Source organism: Silurus aristotelis, assembly GCF_946808225.1.
Source record: "Silurus aristotelis genome assembly, chromosome: 14".
Taxonomy (NCBI): Eukaryota; Metazoa; Chordata; class Actinopteri; order Siluriformes; family Siluridae; genus Silurus; species Silurus aristotelis.
In genome coordinates this window covers 6,972,772-6,994,206 of record NC_139587.1, presented here as the reverse complement: position 1 = coordinate 6,994,206, position 21,435 = coordinate 6,972,772, and the positions used below count along the sequence as shown (strand labels likewise).

At 36.4% G+C, this 21,435-nt stretch overlaps 1 protein-coding gene across 7 annotated transcripts in view; it reads right to left on the bottom strand.

Annotated features, from left to right (window-relative positions):
* Positions 1-1,299: 1,299 nt before the first annotated feature.
* jakmip1 (janus kinase and microtubule interacting protein 1) overlaps positions 1,300-21,435 on the bottom strand; it is a 33,873-nt gene continuing 13,737 nt past the window's right edge. For 5 of the 7 annotated variants that reach the window (XM_083561485.1, XM_083561489.1, XM_083561488.1 and 2 more), the window contains exons 3-21: positions 20,748-21,233; positions 19,005-19,184; positions 18,728-18,841; positions 16,575-16,721; positions 16,282-16,431; positions 15,768-15,827; positions 14,241-14,360; positions 12,479-12,604; positions 11,342-11,425; positions 10,575-10,637; positions 10,385-10,483; positions 5,957-6,088; positions 5,667-5,720; positions 5,512-5,577; positions 3,807-3,875; positions 3,574-3,651; positions 3,280-3,483; positions 2,022-2,087; positions 1,300-1,819 (exon numbers count right to left, since the gene is read on the bottom strand). In XM_083561485.1, coding sequence (XP_083417611.1) covers positions 1,769-1,819; positions 2,022-2,087; positions 3,280-3,483; positions 3,574-3,651; positions 3,807-3,875; positions 5,512-5,577; positions 5,667-5,720; positions 5,957-6,088; positions 10,385-10,483; positions 10,575-10,637; positions 11,342-11,425; positions 12,479-12,604; positions 14,241-14,360; positions 15,768-15,827; positions 16,282-16,431; positions 16,575-16,721; positions 18,728-18,841; positions 19,005-19,184; positions 20,748-21,233 — 2,349 coding nt within the window. In that variant the 3' untranslated portion in view covers positions 1,300-1,768. The remainder of the gene's footprint in view (positions 1,820-2,021; positions 2,088-3,279; positions 3,484-3,573; positions 3,652-3,806; positions 3,876-5,511; positions 5,578-5,666; positions 5,721-5,956; positions 6,089-10,384; positions 10,484-10,574; positions 10,638-11,341; positions 11,426-12,478; positions 12,605-14,240; positions 14,361-15,767; positions 15,828-16,281; positions 16,432-16,574; positions 16,722-18,727; positions 18,842-19,004; positions 19,185-20,747; positions 21,234-21,435) is intronic. The other 2 variants (XR_014536790.1, XM_083561490.1) reach the window with 2 other exon arrangements.

Below are 21,435 nucleotides of genomic sequence, written 5' to 3'. Positions count from 1 at the left end.
AGCTAACAATTTACATTCATTCATAGCATCTTTAATATCTTAATCTTTTTTTCTCGCTCTCTGCTGTCTTTGTTTAATCAAGTGGATTTTAAAAAATCCAGCCATTCTGCCTATCATTCTATTTCTGTCTGTATTGTTTGTTCAGACTGTGCCTGAGATTACTTTTCAGGCTCAAAATCATTAATTCGCTAAATGCTCACTCGTTTGTTTACTCACTCATTCATTCCATCACTTGTCTTACTATTCTGAACATGCAGCTAATTATTGCAATACCTACACCTCAAACCAACCTAGGCCTTAACCTTTATAACTGTATTTTTTTTCCTGAAAATAAAAACTTCCACAACCATTCCTCTTGGGTACTAAACAAATGTCCCTACAAGGTCATAACTGTCAGATATTCCAATCCATGGACATTTGGTCTCCACCAGCTTTAAAAACATGCCCACTTTCACTCTCTGTGTGTGTTGATGAGTAAGAGCACATTCAGAGGTCTCACTCCCACTGGTGTTTCTCTCCTTTTTTGGCTGCTCTACAACTGCATCTTACACTCCTAAACAGAACTCACCGTTTTAAGGGTTTCTTTAGTTGTTGTTCTCTTTCTTAAAAAAAAAAAAAAAAACAACACTTTTTGTCTAAACGTTTTCTTGTACTATTGCAATTATATCATCTTGTTTCAGAATATTTGTTTCCCTGAACATTTAGCCTGTATGAATGAAACAACATGATCATTTTGTCTTCTACACTCTAGTGGTGGCAGTGCTAAACTAGGCCACTACACTTTGAGTTCAGAAGAATAGTTCAGTATTTTATATACTTACTCACTCTATATAGATGATTACTACAAACAATCATTTCAAAATATGCCCCTTTACTAGGAAAAAAAGATTTATGTACCATTGTGAGCTAAGTGGCTAAGGCTTTGGGACTAAAGGTCATTAGTTCAAATCCCAGTCACACCAAGAAGGCCCAAGAGGGGCAGCTTGGTGGTACTGGGGCTTGATCCCATGACCTGTTCAGTTACCCAGAGTCTTAACCACTGAGCTTCCACTTCACTACTAACTGAAAAATTAAAGACTAATAAACTTAATTTTGCATTCACAAAAGATGGAATTTAGTTGTAAAGTGCCAAATGTTCACATCAAAATGGGGAACATTCTTTACGGGTACTTTTTACAACCACAGTAAACAGAAAAGTATTGAAACATAACTCTAAATAACTCCAAAACTCTTGGCAGGTATCAGAAAGTAGAGTGTATTTTACCAATGGGCTTGTGATAAAATAAATGACAGGCAACATGAAGAAAATACAACTTTATTTATTGAAACTAAAAGCAGATATTTAGACAAGTGTTGATGTGTGTATTAATACCTTTAACAAAGATTTGAGTTAAAATTATATTATTTTATATCTTTTGATTTTTACTTGAGAGACTGAGAGGAGCAGCTTTACCTGGATGTGTTTTGTTGTTTTTTCCACTATTGTTGTTCTCATTGTTGATTCATTGGAAATGCATAAAAATATCAAAAAGATCATAAAATAACTGAGGAATGTTTGACCAGAGTTCAGTGGGCAAAACAGGAGTTCATTACTTCCATTCAGATACTGCACCCGTGTGTGTGTGTGTGTGTGTGTGTGTGTGTGTGTGTGTGTGTGTGCTTGTGTGTGTGTGTGTGTGTGTGTGTGTGTGTGTGTGTGTGTGTGTGTGTGTGTGTGTGTGTGTGTAAAAAAGAATAAGTATGTGTGTGTGTTTGTGTATTTGTGTGTTTAAGGCCAGAGAATAAACGCTAGAGAGAAAAACAGGAACAGGAATAAAAACTGTAAATCATAATGAACATAAAAATTTGAACGGGAGAGAGGGGGAAAAAAGGAGAAGTACATTTTTAGAGAAACACGAACACTTTTCAGGAACTGTCATTCACAAATTCTATAAGTGATCATAATTAATCCACTTTCCATAAATGTTCTTAATACTAGGAACATCTGAATACAAGTAGAATATTACTGCATCCATACACACCTTCTCTTCAATCTCTTTGATTTGTCGTCTCTGCATATCGATCTTGTCCTCCAACTCTCTGATCCTCTGTGGGACAGAGAAAGGAAATACATACCAATGATTATTAAAAGAAGAGAGCACAGCTAATCTATTCAAACACATTCAGAAGGTCCACAAATGAGCATCTTAGTACATTTTTATAAAAAATATTTATTTTATTTTATTAATTAACTTTTTAATTAATTAATTATTTTACATGCAAACACAAAGGGGTGTATTAAAGAATTCCCATTTGGGGAGACTTTAACTTCACTACATTTTAAAGTCAAATATTTTACTTTTTACTCAACTACATTTTGCGAAATCAGTCGTTCCTATTTATTTATTGCACGCTCTGTTTTGAATTTGTATTGATTGCCACTTGGTGGTATCTACTTATTACCAACATACAGTTCAGTGTTAGATTAACAGCATGCAGAACATTTTAGGATTAATAATACAAATGAACCTTAAACCAAAAATTCCTGCGCTCAGATACTGTTATTTAATTTGGTTCCAAAGGAAATTGTCTTATATCATTCTATTAATCGACTGGTGGCTAAAAGTAATTTTAGATCCTTTTTATATAAATTGAGTTGAATAAGCAAGAGTCTTGTGACAAAAATGGTAATAGGAACATTATAGCCATCATAAATCATGTACATTGGATATTTAAGTACATTTAAAGGCAAATACTTTAGTATTTTTACCTAAGTAAAAGTTTTAGGAGAGCAATTTTACTGGAGTAATATTTTACCTACTGTATCTCTACGTCAACTCAAGTACATGGTTTGTGTACTTCGCCACCACTGCTGGTGACATACTGTAACATTTGGCTTTTAACTGACAAAAGGCTCATCATGGAAATGAAAAGGAAAGAGGGATGAAAATATGACTGCATGCTTGCTTATGTGATATTGTTTAAGTGACAGCAAGACAAAATGGTTATTTTAAAAACATTATTGTGGTGATGATCCATACACGGATCTATTGAAGTTTACAGAATGTACTACAGCTCAGAGCTACAGAGTCATAAAGTAGATGCTGAAATTATTTTAGAACAATGTATTATACATTTTTAATAAGACAGGTAACTGTATTAACGTTGTGGCTATTTCTCTATGTAGAACTATATATACATACTGTATATATGGTTCTACTGTATATATGTTGCTGGCTAACAGATGGCCTAAACTTGCAATGTAGCCTATAATTTTGGTAAGCATACATATACACAAACCTGTTGTGCAGACTGGAGGAGCTCCATGCGCTGCTGTAAGATTAGCGTGTCAGCATGGCGGCTCTGTCTGAGGATTTGCCTCCGCACCGCCTCCATAGACTCTGCCAGCTCTTCCCTTTGCCTCTCGCTCAAACTCTCACCCAGTCGGCCATGTGGATCCTGCTGCAGCACAGCATAGAGTGTTGCCTCCAGCTCTTGCACCCTCTAAATTACAGACATCATCAACATTAGCTTTAGACAAACTTTGTTTCACTTATTATGGCTTGACCAAATTTCCAACAAGAAAGAACTTACCAAATTGGAGTGGTCCAAAGCCTGTTTTCTGTAGTCTAGCTCCTCTTCTAAAAAACCCTTCTGCTTACTAAACAGCTCCTGTCAGGACATCAGGAGATGAAGTATGTAAGATAAACGCAATGTCTCACTTCATATCCACAGAGCTGTTTTTATTATTAAATGTGAGGAGACAGTAAGATTCAGTCATATTACACCACATCAGCACACTGGCACCTTTCTAAAGAGGACCCCACCTTTTCGTTTTCAAGATCAATCATCTTCTGTGTAAGTGCTGCCTCAGTGCTGTCTATTTGTTTCAGCCACTACAGAAAGATATACAAGGAGAGAGAGAGAGAGAGAGAGAGAGAGAGAGAGAGAGAGAGAGAGAGAGAGAGAGAGAGAGAGAAAGATGTGTAGGCAGTAATGGTAGTGAACCATAGAAATCATAATCCATCATAAAACACTAATACTATTTTTAACCCTCATGTTCTTTTTCATTTTTTAGCAATTGCTTCTTCGGCTCGAGCCGCCTCTTAAGATTTTCCAGCACCACGTGGGTAAAAGTAAAAAACAAAAAAAATAAGAGGTGTGTGTGTGTGTGTGTGTGTGTGTGTGTGTGTGTGTGTGTGTGTGTGTGTGTGTGTGTGTGTGTGTGTGTGTATGTGTGTAGTACTAAGAGAAACAGTTGGTTTCTTTGACTGAATTCTAGAAAAAATGTAACCAAACTTTATATATATATATATATATATATATATATATATATATATATATATATATATATATATATATATATATATATATATAAAATTGAGTTATTCTGCAATATAATTATTTATCTCAACTTCAAAAATTTAACAATGTCAAAATGGTTTTTACTTCGGCTACTTTTAGTCTTTAATTACCATCTGTAATTATCCTGCTTTACGATAAATAAATGCAAAGTGCCATTTTCTCAGTGATGATTTTCCCAGCATGAATAGAGATCTGTCGAGATCATCATGACGAGATGATAATGAGACATACAGTTTAATCCATTAATGTTTAAGGGCAATAATGTTGTTTATCCATCAGTAGATTGTCTTGTAATTGTTGGATGTCTTTAAATGCAATTGGAATGAAACAAAATAAATATTCCCCTTTTTACTTTTGGTGTTAATAAGAGCTGAAAATACTTGAACCTGAACTGATACATGTTGGGAAAATATATTTTAGGTTAGTAAAGTCTGTAGTTTTATGGAACTACACACAGTATAAAATGTCAATGTGAAAGGCTTTGCTTGGCTAAGACACATATTGCCATTGAGGTAGAAATAAGAGCTGGATGCCATGTGACAAAATGTGTTTGGTTAGTGTTTTAATTATTTTGAAATAACAATCATATTAGGCACAAAAAACTAAACATTTCTTAATTAATTTCTTAACAAATTTATTAACACTATTTACAGTTTTTTTTCTATTGGAAAAAATGACATTGGAAAAGTATTGTACAGATACTGGAAACCTGAGAGTTTCAGACTGTAAATGACAAGTTTAAGTGTGTTTTAAATGGTTGTTGTCCCTGATGAACTTAGAATAACCTCTGAACTGTGTGAACCCAGCTATTGCACCTTTTCACACTGCTGCTCTTGCAATGTAATAGAGAAGCTCAGCATGGTTGGAAGAGCACATGAATTGTTAACAGTGCAGGCATGAAGGCCATTCATTCCCTACCCAGAGATCAGAGATGGCTCTAAACGTGCCATTAAAAATAACAAAAATGAATTAAAAAAGAAAAACTCTGATTTCTATTTCACATTGGCTACAAAATATAAATGGAATTTTTTTTAAAAAGCCCTGAGATTTATATGGGTCACTAAACAACTAAATGTTTGGTAGGTAATTAGTCAGAAATTAGTTAAAATAATAGCGCAGGGCCAAAGGTTTCAGATAGAGGGTGCCACAGTATTAGTGGTGTGATACCTTCTCACAGCGAGACAGCACGGTGCTCGCCTGGATCACAGTGACTTGCTCCTCATTTCGCAAGTTCTGAGAGAAATAGAGGAAATGTTGAAATGATGAAGAACTTAAGTACCGTAGTGTAAATGAACCTGGACACAACTGACAAACTGTCTTACCCCATTGTCACCCAGGATGTCCAATTTTTTCATCAGTTCAGGTATAATGACATCCTAAAAGTGTAGTAAAAAAAAAAACAAGAAGGTCATTCAGGGTCATGTCAGAGTTACCTTTGCATGGCATAGGAAACTGTTCATGGCTTGTTGTTATACTGTGCATAATTTGTTACTATTTACAGAAGCCTATATATAGTAACAGATTATACTACTTACAATAGGTAACTGCGAGGGTGTCACCTCACGACATATAACACATCTGTATCATTATAGCAGCTGCGCTTGCAGTGTACCTGCATGTGTATGCAGCTGAATGTAGGTGTTTGCACCTTGATACCCTCCCGCTGGCAGTGGAGCTGCAGGCTGCTGCTGTTTTCCATGGCAGAGATGTGCAAGTTATAGGCAGGAGAGCGCCGCTCCCTCTCCTAGTGGTAAAACACAAAACTGGTCTAGAGATGATGGACATTTACGCTCCAATTTCCTAGTCTGGATACACATATAATTACAGTGTATATTAGTATAAACCCATTATTTCTCTTTTTAAACTTAGAATTCATTTATTAATATATAATTTACTAACGTATAAAAAAGTAATAGAGACGAATATAATATGGTATATGATAGTGTATGAAACAATAATTTTGTTTACTGGTGTTTTTAATATGATTCAGTCTCTTATAAACTATTATAAACACACACTATATTGCAAAAATTTTTTGAAGAATTTGGAATTTTTGGGAATCGCATTCCACATTTACTTCCAATTTGCTCTTATAATTCGCTTCACTCTTTTGGGAAGATGTTCCACTAGATTTTCAAGGGTTCCTTGTTGACATTTGTGATCAGCAGTCAAAGGGGTGTTAGTAAAGTCAGGTACTGATGTAGGTGAGGTGAGGAGGACTGGGGTGCACGCAGTGTTCCAATTAATCCCAAAGATGTTCAGTAAGGTTGAGATCAGAGCTCTATAGCAGGCCACTTAAGGTCCTCTCCAAACCATGTATATCAGATCTTCATGGAGCTCACTTTGTGCACAGGGGCACTGCTATGCTGGGAAGGTTTGGGTTTGTTCAAGTAAACAAAAAAATGTTTTATACCACATCCAAAGACATACTATGCAATTGTGTGCCTCCAACTTGTGGTAACAGTTTGGAGAAGAACCACATATGGCAAAAAAATGTCACGTGTCCCAATACTTTTGTCCATGTAGTGTATTAAACCACAGTCCTGTTATAATCTTAAATCCAATTGGTTAAAATGTGCTAATTAATTTTTTACAAATAAATCACAGCTCTATGTAACTTTTGTTAGCTGTAATTCAAATGTTGTGTTTATATTGATCTTTTTATTCCAAGACATTATCATCTGGCTATTCTATAGTAGCTGAATCATTGTGACTTATGCTTTAAAATGTGTAATTTCAATATGGTGAAGTTTTTGCATATTTGGAAAAAGTCTCCAGTATCAGTATCAAAGTAACAAATCAGAGTTGCCAACATTGGAAAGTTCTAAAATCGTATTAAATTCAAATGAGAAAAATATAAACTGGAGCGAGAGAAATGCTTCACATACATGTAACTGTAAATTGCCGAAGTATGGCATTAATAGTGGTATAACAGGAATGTAATACAATAATAAGAATATAACAGCACACTCTGGTGTGCCTTATCCTTATAGGTATCAGTGAGAGCAAAATCTACACTACACTATACACTACATGTACAAAGGTATTGGGACACCTGACTGGAGCTCACAAAATTGTATAGGATGTATTTGGATGCTGTAGGATTACATTTTTTATTCACTTGAGCTAGGAGACCCAAACATGTTCCAGAATGGCAATGTCTGTGTGCACAAAGTGAGCTTCATGATGATATGGTTACATGGATTGGAATGGAAGATCTGCTATTGAGTGATCTGCTATAGAGCTCTGACCTCCATATCGAACACCTTTGGGAAGATTTGAAACTCTGACTTCAGCCCAAGCCTCTTCACCATACATCAGTACCTGACTTTACTAACAGCCTTTGACTGAATGATCACGAATCTCCACCAACACGGCTACAAAATCTAGTGGAACATCTTTCCATATACACATACAAATCTTATGGTCAGGTGTCCACAAAATTTCGTCCATATAGTGTATGCTTTACAGTTTCTCAGGGACTATATCTGTATGTTTTTGGATTGACCTACATGTTCTACATAATTGTTTTCATTTGTTATTGCTTTTTTTGGGCATGCTGTGTAAATGATGCTATAACCCTTATATATAAATAAATACATAAAAAATTATATGTATCTAGGTGTCAGGCGTAAGTGAGCGAGGCGGAAGCCGAGGCACAGCAAACAGACTTTAATGCACACTCCGGGCGAGTGGGGCACGCACCGGAGAAGAAGCAGGGTGAACCCTGACACTAGGTAATTGGTTTATCATAATAATGAAAAAAACATGGTAAGTAAGGAAGTAATAATTATAGTGATAAACCTTTTTTTTCTAGACAGACTTAGACACAATTAATCGATCTCTCATACACACAAACATACACTGCCCACCACCTGGATTTAACTAAGCAAATAGGTAAAAGCTTTCCATTGAATAATAACTGCATAGATGATAATGTTTCAGCTGGCAACAAGTTATTTAACCCCAACTGATGCAGTGAGTAGCTTCTCATTTCAACCATGTCATGACAACCATGTTGGAAAACACATCCTGTGGTCATGGAAAATCTGTTTCAGATGGGTCAAATTATTGGCGTGCATCAAGCAAAGAAAACATCTGAGATTGCTGAAACTACTAAAATTGGGTTAAGAACTGTCCAACACATTATTAAAAACTGGAAGGATAATAGGGAACCATCATCTTCGAAAAAGAAATGTGGTCGGAAAAAAGTCTTGAATGAACGTGATCGGCGATCGCTTAAACGTTTGGTGAAATCAGATCGTAAACAAACAACAGTAGAACTGACAGCTATTTTTAATAGTAAAATTATGTGCATTTCCACATGCACACCGTGAAAGGAACTCAAGGGATTGGGAATAAACAGCTGTGTAGCCTTGAAAAAAAAACACTTATCAGTGAGGCGATTCGGGAAAAAAGCTTTAATTTGCTAGGGAGCATAAAGAGTGAACTCTAGAGAAATGGAAGGTGGTCATGTGGTCTGATGAGTCCAGATTTTCCCTGTTCCAGAGTGATGGGCACATCAGGGTAAGAAGAGAGGCGGACAAATGATGCACCCATCATGACTTGTGCCTACCGTACAAGCCTGTGGGGGCAGTGCTATGATCTGGGGTTGCTGCAATGTGCCAAAAGAATGGTACAGTTGACTACCTGAATATAAGGACCAGGTTATTCAATCAAGGGATTTTTTCCACTAAATGCTCATACTCAGTAATAGGGGCTATCAATTGTAATATTTTCTAATCATATCTTGCAATTGTGAACAACAGATAATCAGCATGTATGTTACTATCTACTAAAATTAATCCACTCACATATACTATAAAACCAAAAGTATATAGATCATCACAATTATTTATGTGCTTTGTCCAAATTTCTGTCCAAAAATCTAATCTATAATAAATAGACATTCATTATCACCCAGATTAGGATGGGTTCTCCTTTGCGTCTGGTTCCTCTAAAATTTTCTTCCTCTTACCATTTCAGGGAGTTTTTTTCTTGCAACTTTCACCACTGGTTTTATGACAATGTCAGTTAAAAGCAGTATACAAATAAAATCTAATTGAATTAAATGATTTCACTAAAAAGCCCAATTATGTTCCAGTAAATACATTGTCTCCATGCACAAAAAAGTCAATGAAGATATAATTTGCCAAGGAGGAAGAAAAATAATTAGAGTTGCCTGCACAGAATAAAATTTTGTGATAAAGTGGAACGTCGACTGCGCACCAGACCTTCATACCTGACATCAGCTTCTGACCAACTGAATGCTCTTATAGCTGAGCACAAATCCCCAAAAACAGGAATTTCAAAACCAAGTGGAGGCTTTTAAATCAGCAAAGCAGCAAATTACTGCTTATGGTCTTGTAATGTGATATACAATAATCACATTTGGGTGTGATGTTTCACATATAGTATCTTTGACCTTATAATTTGTGCTCACCACTTTGGTCAAATCAAAACTGTATACAATTTCATAGAATCTGGCATACTTACGTGAAAATATGGGTGAATATGATATTCTATTGTATTATGCTATTAGTATAATACAAAATGGAATACTGACACATGCCTAACTTAGAAATGAAAATCTGATTCTTACAAATAATGTATTTTTATAGAATAAAATAAAAGTATGTGTGACTCCGAAATGATTATGTCTAAAAATAAAAATAAAAATGTTGATCAGACAAATGCGTGCACACGAGCACATATCCACGCAACACAACCACTCATGCATACAGGACACAGAAATAACATGCGGGAAGTGGAGTCAAAAAATGGTAAGGAGCTCGATTCAAATCAATTTTATTCCACTTTCTATTCAACTGAAGAAAACAATAAATGTACATTATTTGAACGGAATAACAAAATGAAAGGGAGGAATGTTTAACGTAAAAAAAGGATGCAGTGCAAATGTGTGTGAGGGCATTGTGTGTGCACATATGCGTTTATAGCCATCTACATGTTTGGCTCATGCAGACAGAAGTGGGGTTCGGACACCCCGGGTTGTTGCCGTGGGAACATGGGATTCTCTTACTTCCAGTTCGAGTATGCGGAACTCCAGCAGCTCATTTTGGTCTTGTGTGTCCCTCACCTCGGAGCGCAACTGCAACTCGGATTGCTTCAGTAACTCTATCTATTTCACACAAACGCACACAAACATACAATAGACACACGGTTTCTCTGAATACGTAGCGAAGGAATGCGCATGTCAGAAGAGGAAATACCTTTTCTCTTAGTTCCTGAATAATCCTAATGAGATTCTGCTTCTCTTCCACCCACTTTGAGTCCTGCATTACACACACACAAATGCACACTATGCATCTAAAATCAAAATATCATGGATTCAAATTTCACAAAACTTATATACAACCAATACAGACATAGATAAACGTATCGCAAATTAAATATGCCCTAAAGATAGTGCAGTAGCCACAGTTTATTATGAAGCGTGCAAAAAAAACATTAGCATGTTATAAAAAGAATAATAGCTAAAGAAAAGAAAGAAATGCAAATGAATCAATTAGAAAGCATGCACTGTAATATGTATTAAAGAGATGGCTCGGGAATCATACATGTACAAAAGTAGGTCAGTGTACTGACCACCCAGACATCCCAACAAATCTGATTTAAAATACACTGTGGCGAAATGTGATGAATAAAAAACCAGAATCGTACGAGTCCGGTGTTTTCTCTAATGATATTTTTATGAACTTTGCTTATCTGTAACAGTTGACAGTAATACTTGCCATTATGGATTAGACTGAATAAATAATGATCAATAACCATTCTGTTTAGGCCTCAGTAATACGTTATACGTGCATTAGGACTGAGCTGCTGAGCACGTAACATTACACGATTTCGTGCCAGACTGTCTGCACATGGTGCCAGCATACAAATTTTGTTGCCATACAGACAAGCAGCAAAGCCAATGAGAGCAGAGCAGGACGTCAGTTGCCAAGTGCCTCTTCTTCCCATTCACTTTGTCCTTTACCTGCCCCTTCTCTGCCAGGCTCCTCTCCAAGTCAGCATTCCTCGCCTGGCAGGAGTTCAGCTCCGCCTGCAGCTGCTCCCGCGTCTGACGGACAGAGCACAGAGCCAATCAGAGAGCCAGCCTATGGCAGACTGAAGACACACAGCTTCATTTGGGTCTGCGTGCAATAGCTTAATTGTGTGGTGAAACTGGATGGTATGTAAAGGTGGTTTCTTTTTTAATGTATACTTTGGCGGCTCTATAAAATTCTTATTGTTAAAATGCATATAATGATGCGTATACCTATTACTCATACACAAAAGAAAAATCACTGAAAGACATATATTTAGTTCCTTTCATGATTTCTTCTATGAATTCCAGAATCTAAAGTCTGTCAATAGATCAGGAGCCATCAATCATTAATGTTTCACAAAAATGTTTGTGGTCTAGTTTCTTCACAGGGATGTTGAAAAATATGTGCTGGAGACATTAATCCACCTTTTTCAGTGATGCAATCTTAAATAGATGACATTAAATGCACACTATTGTACAGACTTGATACAACTTTCAATGATGGGCTGCATAAATCTATCAGCCGTAGCCTCACTTCTTCATTTATTTTACTTAAATATTACATAGAACTTACATGAGTAAGTATGTGTTATTTAAATATGCTACCAGCCACCTGACTTTAGTTTTTATTCAGGAACTGTAGCTGTGGTAGGCATTAGGCCCGACATTTTGCTGCCAACCAAGGAGTTATATTTGATCAAGAATGTAATCTCAATGCACTTCTGAGAACGGTGCTCCAGAGTTATACTGAATAATACCTCTTTAAGCACAGAAAGGAATCTGCTTATAAAAATGGTGCTTGCGAATGAGAGGTTCTCAATGCATGCAAAGTTTGCACTTCCAATCCACCATTTCAATGGTCATCTGGCTGTGATTAATTTGCAATATGATGAATGGCAACACAACATACTAGTACTAGGTTTTATTATTGCCTTACTGCTTGGTAAATTGAATTTAACCTTGCAAATAAATAAATAAACAAAAAACAGATAGCGAAATTAAAGTACACATGCTTATGCATGCAGCACGGGGAATGCTGGATACAATTGTCTTGGGTACAAGTAGCCATCTAACCCTAGATCATACCCTGCAGTCTCTCTCAGGGTCAAGCGGCCCAGTGGTCTCTTGGAGGATTGCATACGCTCGCTGAAGAGCCTGGTATTCTCGTGTCAACTGTCGAAAACGAAGTTCTGCTTCCTCTCTGGAAAAAGCCTGACCAATCACAAATAAAAAACAGAACATATATATTAGGGCTGGCAAAAATAACGCATTAATGTCGCGTAACGGCAAATTCGTTTTAACGGCAAAAATTTGATTCATTCGCTATTAATGAAGTGCGCATTTCTGTTTGACCATTTGTATAAAAAATATAAATAATTATAAAAGAGGTGAACTTAAACCCTTCAGCACAACACAATTACACCTTTTTAATCACTAAACATTTGTTTTTTACGGAGGCGCCAAGTCTCAAAACAAGCAAACATGATGCACATGTCCGGCAATCCAAACCGTCCGTGTGGAAACAAAAGTTCTGTTTGTTGTCCTGATGATTTAAATCATTTAAAACACCATAGTCACTTTAAAACATTTACAAGTGTATTTTGTCTTTAAGGTCTATGTTGAACATGGTTTCACTAATAATAAACAAACATTTGCATAAAGCATCCATATTTGTCCATGCCCATGTTAGAGTTTAAAAAAATTATAAATTTAAGATACATTTAGAACAGATAAACATGTGCGTTTAAGTGAACTCATGACAATCATGCGATTAAATATTTCACACAGCCCTAATATGTACTAATAAAATTGTGATTACACATTTTTAGTTCTTACTGAAAAAGATTTTTTAGATGTATAGGTACCAAGAAGAGAACCTGTAGACCATCTCCACCGACTAGCTGGTTACCAACCAGAGAGGGTTAAACTAACACATGAAGACACTGCATCATGCAACTGTTGCTTTTGCTGCATCACTGGGCAGCTGAACACTTAATGAAAACGTTCTACCTGCCCTCAACCTCATTCATCAACCCATGATCCTCATGATTGACTAGTTTTGATTTGATTGAAAAACAAAGAAAAACAACATGTATCCCATACAAAAAGCTCACAAATTTGTTTTCTTTTGGATCCCCAGACATGTACGGTTGTACATCCATTAGAATTTGACTTGGTCCCATCGGTACCTATTTCTAAATGTACCGTATGACAATGCTGGAATATTTGGTACCTAAATGTTGGCCAAACTGTTCATAAAAATGTAATTGTCACATTGTGAAATTTAGACATTTCTACTTTGTATAGTCTGAAAACTCCAGAATTTTAAGAAATGAATTTTAATATTTTTATGTACACAAGGAAATTCTACAATTTCTACAAAAGATGTTGGATGGATGGATGGATGGATGGATGGATGGATGGATGGATGGATGGATGGATGGATGGATGGATTAATGGATGGATGGATAGATAACTTTTTTCATCCCAATGGGAAATTTATCCACAGCACAGTATCCACAAACATAGGCAATAAGGCATGCAATAAATACTACAAAATACTAAAAATGTAAAGGTATTTTAAAGAAAAGAGACATTTGAAAAAATGATATTGAATTACAAACTGATTAGCATTCTCTACAAAAATAAAGCGAAAAAATAAAAAATAAATGTTTGCTATGTACCAAACTGACTATGAGGCAGACAGGGAAGGCAGTAAATCAGTGACCCAGAGACATTTTTTCATCTATTTTGGCTGTTCATCTGGTGGGCTTGTCCAGACCAACAAACATCTAGGTTTTGCTTAGCCTGGAACCCTATAATATGAACTCTGATATGGATTACTTACCTCCTCAGGTTCCTCCTCTGGAGTGGCCGGGGTGTGGTCTGTGTTGTACGATGTCAAAGATGATGTTTCTGAATCCACAGACTCCTCATCAAATCCAAAATATGTCTCCACAACACGCCTCTAAAAGAAAGGAAAATGAGTGAAACAGTTTACGTTATTAAATGGTTGTGTAGAATGCAGAACTGGTCCCACATCATCACATCTAATTAACGTTTTCTGAGTGGGGTCTTGTTTTCGGAGACATTCACCTGCAACATTGTAGAAACATTAGCACAAAAACGTTTCCCTAGCGTTAGTTTCCGTATTACTGGGAAACAATGTGGAGCAAAACAACACTGCATAGGTTTTGAAAACGTTGTTGGGACATTATTTTAGAAACTGACTTATATGTTCTATTGAGGTGCGACACCAGTACAAATAAGCAACTATCAAAACAACATATACACACACTGTTCTAAAACTAGCACAAAATCTAAAACCTCTGAGCCAATAATTCACTGTGAACTCTTACCATCATGTTTGTAGGTCATCTCCTGACAGCCAGAGAAATACAGGCATACCAGTGCACACAGACAAATGAAGGATGACAAGTAAAGGACCAACAAGAAAATTTCAGGCATATTGATTTGTGTTTGTGTGTATGTGTATGTGAATGTGTGTATGTTCAATCAAGGGTTATATGGATAGTCCTAAATATCCCAAAATGTTATTCCAGATTCCAGTCAAATCGTGAAAAATTACACCTCGATCTCTGTAGTGATCTCGATCATAATCTGTCCATAGCTTTTTGCAATGAAGTTTCTCTTCACAGATGTGTTGGTTTTGTATTAATGAGTACATGGGGATTGTGTTGATGATGTCTGATGTTTGAGCTTACAGTGTTCAGGCTCCACCTCCTTAGCAACAGCCAGGGATGAACAAGCAAACCCCACCCAACATCACACCACACACACACACACACACACACACACACACACACACACACACACACACACACACACACACACACACACACACACACACAACACACACACACACACACATCCATATTTGATCTCTTGGTTAGTATCAAGATTGTTTTTATTTATGCATTTTCTTTCTTTTTAATTGAAATTTTTTTTAAATCCCTATTTGTATAGCGTTAACTTTTTTATGCATAAATTATCTTTATCATTTCTTATATGAACTGCCAAGAAAGAAAGAATGAATCTACCACGTATGTAAGAAAGACAAACATTGTAATAAGATTTGAGTGTGCGAGTTAGAAAGGGACTTTCAATTCCCAAAAGTGTAAACGTCACCTCTTTTTTCCTCTCTCATTCTCACAATCTGTCTCTCCCTCTCACACACACACACACATACACACTCACACATCCCTCGGAGAAGACGGTTGCTTAGTGACAGTGCACGGACTGGCTGAACATACACACGCACCCAACAGAGCTCAAAACACACCATAATCCAAGCACAACTTTCTTTGGCTACAGTAATGCAAGACTTGAGTAAATGTGTGTGAGATCTACTCACCTTTGGCAGTTTGATATTTTTTCTCTTGTTCTTTTTGTTAAATATCATTCTATCACGCTCCTGAAAACAAAGAAAAATGTCAGTTTTGTTCATATAGTAATATATTGTAATATAATATATACACTGAATGTATGCATTGAATATTCGGCTACAATTTAGCCCAGACTGTGAGTATAAACAGACTGAAGAAAAGAGAGGGAGGTTTGGAAAAAACCCTGAATAGGCCTTGATAATCAGGCAAGCATCCTTATTAACAAACAACGCTGATTACTACACAGTAATAATAATAATCTGAGACCAATTAACAAACACACACACACCCCATGATGATGACCTAGTCATAACCTCTACACATGTGACAGATAACCTTGAGATAATGTCTAATTCGTTCAACTAGATCAAAATTCACTCCACATATAAAGAGTCATTCAGAAGTACATTCAAATGACTCATACACATCTCTAATATGTGTGTGGTTGTAGAAGTAGTAGTAGCTGTAATCCTAGTAGTAGACCTGAGTGAGCTCCTCAATGACGTTGCGCTGTTCGTTGACTTGCAGCTTCAGAAACTCCACTTCCGTCTCCTCGTGTGCGTGGCTTAGGTCCGTCAGAGAGCTCGTCCTCTTCAGGACTGCTTGCTGGGACTCCAAGATTGTCTTCTCCTTCTAAGAAATATTTCAGAGTTCAAAGTGTGCCCTTGTGTGTATAAGTAAAGTGTAAATCCAGTGTGTGTGTTGGTGTGTGTGTGTGTGTGTGTGTGTGTGTGTGTGTGTGTGTGTGTGTGTGTGCTTGTCTTTTTGTCACCTACTAATTCAGCGTTATCACGGCTGAGGGCTTTTAGTTTGTCCTCCATACGCTGCAAAGTCTGCAGGAGCTCTTCATTCTTTTTACTCATCCGTCTGTTCTTCTCTAACAGGGGTTTCATTTGTCCATCTGTCTCCCGCACTCGCTTTAACTGAAAGAAGGATAGTAGGTGTTACTGGAGACACACCAAACGTTTACAGGATTTCATGCTATATGAGGTGTACACAACTAACAATTTAACTTTCACCTAAAGGAAGAAAAAGAGCTTTAAATATATACATAATTTATCGCATTATTTATGCTGCATTTTTACAGCTTCAAGGATTTCTCTTAAAAGAAGAAAAAAGTAGAAGTTAAGTAGGTCATATCTTTAGAAAATAAAATATTAAATGTAAAACACACACACACACACACACACACACACACACACACACACACACACACACACACACACACACACACACATTTACATACATATCTGTATTACCCAATTGGGATCTAACAAATGTAAACTATAAAATTTATTTATAAAATTTCCTTTAATCAGTTTAATTTGGGCCAATTTGATAGATTTTTCAATTTAATTAATACAATAAAAAGTGCATTGCATTATTTAGATTTTTATATATATATATATATATATATATATATATATATATATATATATATATATATATAATACAATATGTATAATATACATAATGTATATTATACAATTGTATATATTATACAATATTTTTTATCTATATTTTTTAAACAAATAGGTGTAATATTTAAAATCGTTGATGTTCACAAATGTTAATAATAACAAACCGCATTAATAAAAAAACGGCAAGCAATTTTGTTTTTGTTTTCCGAACTGTGACTTAAAAACCGAAGTACGTACCCGTTATACTCTGAGTTCAGGCAGAGTTAACACACACACATAGAGGAAAGAAAGTATTATCCACCCTCCATACATACAATGAATGATCTCACAGCCACATGAGTGATTGTTGTTGCTGTAATCAATAGCAGAGAATATAATCCATTTTGTTGATTTAAATTCTCAATATTCGATTGATAGAGCAAATACTTTTTAAGGTTTATTAATTCATTAATAATAATCAATTATTAATCAATACTTCTAACTTCTAACTCTGTGCTGCTGTAATATACGTAGGAATTCCCCTTGAAAAGTAATATTTTATTATGTTTTCAATAGGCTCTGGTCTTTTTTTGTGTTTACTTCTAAGATATCAACTATTGGGATACAGTATGTTCAAGAAAGGCTACATCTAGTCATACCTTAATGATGTTCAACTCTCAAATCTAATTGCACACAAGGTGTTGGTTACTATTTTTATAATAGGGGTTCTGACAATTATACCTGCTGTACAGCAAGTGGCAGCATTATATTGTTTATATAATATAATTTGTGATCAATTCTAATACATTTTAAAAATATTTCTATAGTAATTACTAATACATGGGAAGTTGTAGGGTCAATTCTTCACCTACGTCTAATAATAACGGTAAAAAAAAGTTTACAAAATGATTATATTCATATGGTGAAGTTATCTTTGAGATGATGTATATTTGAAATTGTTGGAGTCTCCAAAAGCAATGCTTTGTAACATTCAGAGATAAACCTGAAACTTGAAGTTTTCTACAATGGGAATGGCAGTGGGTTGTATAGGTTGTAGTTATGTATAGATATGCAGGTTGTAGTTTTGCCTTTATCATTTCAAGAAAATTGAGAGGATGACTTACTGCACTATAGATATTCCTCAAATTCCTCAAATATTATTATAAATAGATATGGTCCGATGTGCCATTTTTGATTATTTGATCATGCTGTTATCAAAAATAATCAACTTTGGAATAATAACAGCCCCAGGATTGTACTCTGTCACTGATTACACTCCAACAACAGTTTGCTCTTTGTGTTTTGTTCTCTTTACTAAATAAGGGCCAATTATTATATATTTTCTTGGGGTTAGTTAACTGACACAAATTGGTATGAACAATTTACCCTCTAATGCAATATAAAAATGCAGGCCTATTTATATATAAATGAAATTATTTACTAAAGCTTCTATGTACCAATGATTGCACTAGCCTTGTATGGGTATATACGTATGTGCACATAAAAAAAAAAAACGTGTGAATAAATACCAGTTCAGTCCTCTCGTCTGACAGCAGCGTGTTTCGGTCCTCGAGTTTCCTAATGACAGCCTGCAGCTCCGCAATCTTTAGCTGGAATCTGCGAGTGTCTCGCTCATCTACTTCCTACACACATCCACATTCGCGCACATCCACACGTTGTACATACACCCACATATACAGAAGAGAAAGTTTAGCCTGAAATCATACTTTAAAACTTTATAATGTGGAAGCTGTCCTTTTACCGGTACAGTTATGATCGTGCTGATCAGGTGCGTTTGTGTGTAACCTGGTTAATGATGGCATCTGTGTTCTCTCCAAGTACAGGAGCCACCTCTCGCTTGGGACTGCCATAGTGCCTCTCAGCCTCCTCTTTCTGTAGCAGTAGGCGCTGAGTCTGACCCGCTTGCACACCCAACTCCTTTTCCAAAGTCTGTATAACACGATCCCTCCCCCGCAGCTCCTCCATCTAACCCACACACAGACACACACACCAAGATACGAGTGGCATGTACAAACTCCCACCAAATATGCATGTAATATGAAGGTAAGTCTCTGATCATCCTCACTAATAAAATGAATTTAAATATACGTAACCTGTTAAGACACAACAATTGACTTTTTTTTTACTTTTTCTTTTTTTATTCAAGGACCAGGACTCTACATAAGTCTATTCAGCTGATCCTCTAGTAAGAGAACAAATAGGAAAAATCTGGGGTTATATTCTAACTATAAACCCAATTCCAAAAACGTTTGAAATGACACCTTGAAATGTAAATAAATAAATACAAATTACTTGTAAATCTCATAAACCCATATTTTACAAAACATATCAAATGTTTAAACTGAGAAAATGTACCATTTAAAGGATAAAAATTTGCTAATTTCGAATTTAATTGCTGCAACATAACAAAAAGTTTGGACAGGGCAACAAACATAAAGAAAAGGTGTTAATAAAGTGTTATTAAAATTAAAAAAGTTGGAGAAACATTTTGCAACTAATAAGGTTAATAAATTATTAATTAATAAGCTACTAGACAAAGTCTCTCAGAAGTGAAAAGGGGCAGAGCTTCACCAATCTGTAAAAAAACTGTCTACCAATTTCTGGAACAATTTCAGAATAATCTCAACATAAAATAAACCTCAACATAAAATTGCAAAACAGAACATAATATCATCATCATAATCATCACACCACCATCCTCTCTGGGCCAAAGCTAATTTAAAATCTACTGAGGCAAAGAGGAAAACTGTTCTGTGGTCAGACAAATATAAATTCTTATATCTTTTTATCTCACATCCTCCAGAATAAAGAGGAGAGGGATCATCTGGCCTGTTATCAGTGCTCAGTTTAAAGAGCCAACTTTCTAATGGTATGGGAGTGCATTAGTGCCTGTGGAATGGCCAGCTTTCACATTCTGTAAGGCTCCACCCATGTTGAACGATATAAACAAGTTTTAGAGCAACAAAATCTTTCATCCAGAAAAACACTTTTTCAGGGAAGGCCTTGCATATTTGAGCAAGACGATGCTAACTGCATACTGCATCTATCACAATAGCATGACTGCGTAGTAGAAGAATTTGGGTGCTGAACTGGTCTTCCTGCAGTCCAGACCTCTTACCATTTAAAAAGATTTGGCGCATCATGAATAGAAAAATACAACAAAGGACACCCAGAGCTGTTGAGAAGCTAGAATCCTGTTTAAGCAACTGGTGTCCTCAGTTCCCAGATGTATAAGGACAGAATATGTGATGCTTCACAGTGGTAAACATGTCCCTGTTCCAACTTTTTTAAGAGCTGTTGCAGCCATCAAGTTCACAATGACCTTATTTTTCCTTGAAATCGTATATATTCTCAGTTTAAACATTTGACATGTTTTTTTTATTTTATTGTGAATAGAACATGGATTTATGAGATTTGCATTTTGCACAGCATTCCAACTTTTTGGAATTGGGGTTGTATATTCTTTATTCTCACACTTCAATGTTTTCAGTTTCTAACTCATTATCCGTCCTTCATTCCACGGCTCACCAATCTGCGGACTTCCTTCTCGCTATCACGTTTGATCCTCTGGATCGCCTCATGATGGGCCTGATGTGCTACTCTAAGATCAGCCGCTTTGGCTTTATCAGCCTGCACGGCGTTGGTCAGGGCTTCCTCAGCCTGTCTGCGTGCCGCCTTGGCTTCTTGCAGCTCCTGTGTCAGTTTAAGTCTCTCAGCCTCGTGGTTCCTGCGTGCCTCCTCTCGTGCCTCTTCCCTGAACTCGGCGGCACCGTTACCGTTGCGCAGTGCATTCACCAGGCCCTGCAGACGTCCCATTTCAGAGTGGCGTATGCGGGCAGCACGTGCTAACTCGGCCTCATGCTGCCGGCTCAAAGAATCACGCACAGCTGCTACCTCCCGCTGCTTTTCCTCTCGTAGTTTTACCCGCAGCTCCGTCTGCGCAACTGCATGCCTGTGCTGCTCGGACTCCCTCTGCCCCCGCAGATCCTGCAGCCGCTCACGCAGTTTAGACACCTGCGCAAGGAATACCATTTCTGTATTTCACAAAGGTTTTTTGAAAACAGCTAATAAACAACATCCCACACACACAGATCAGCAACCAGGATAAAAACTTTACCCCTAAACATGCTTGTTAAACATAATTAATTTGTCATTATTTGACTAAATGCAGCAGATCAGGGTATACAAATTTTTTCAAGACTAGCTCTGTTTACAA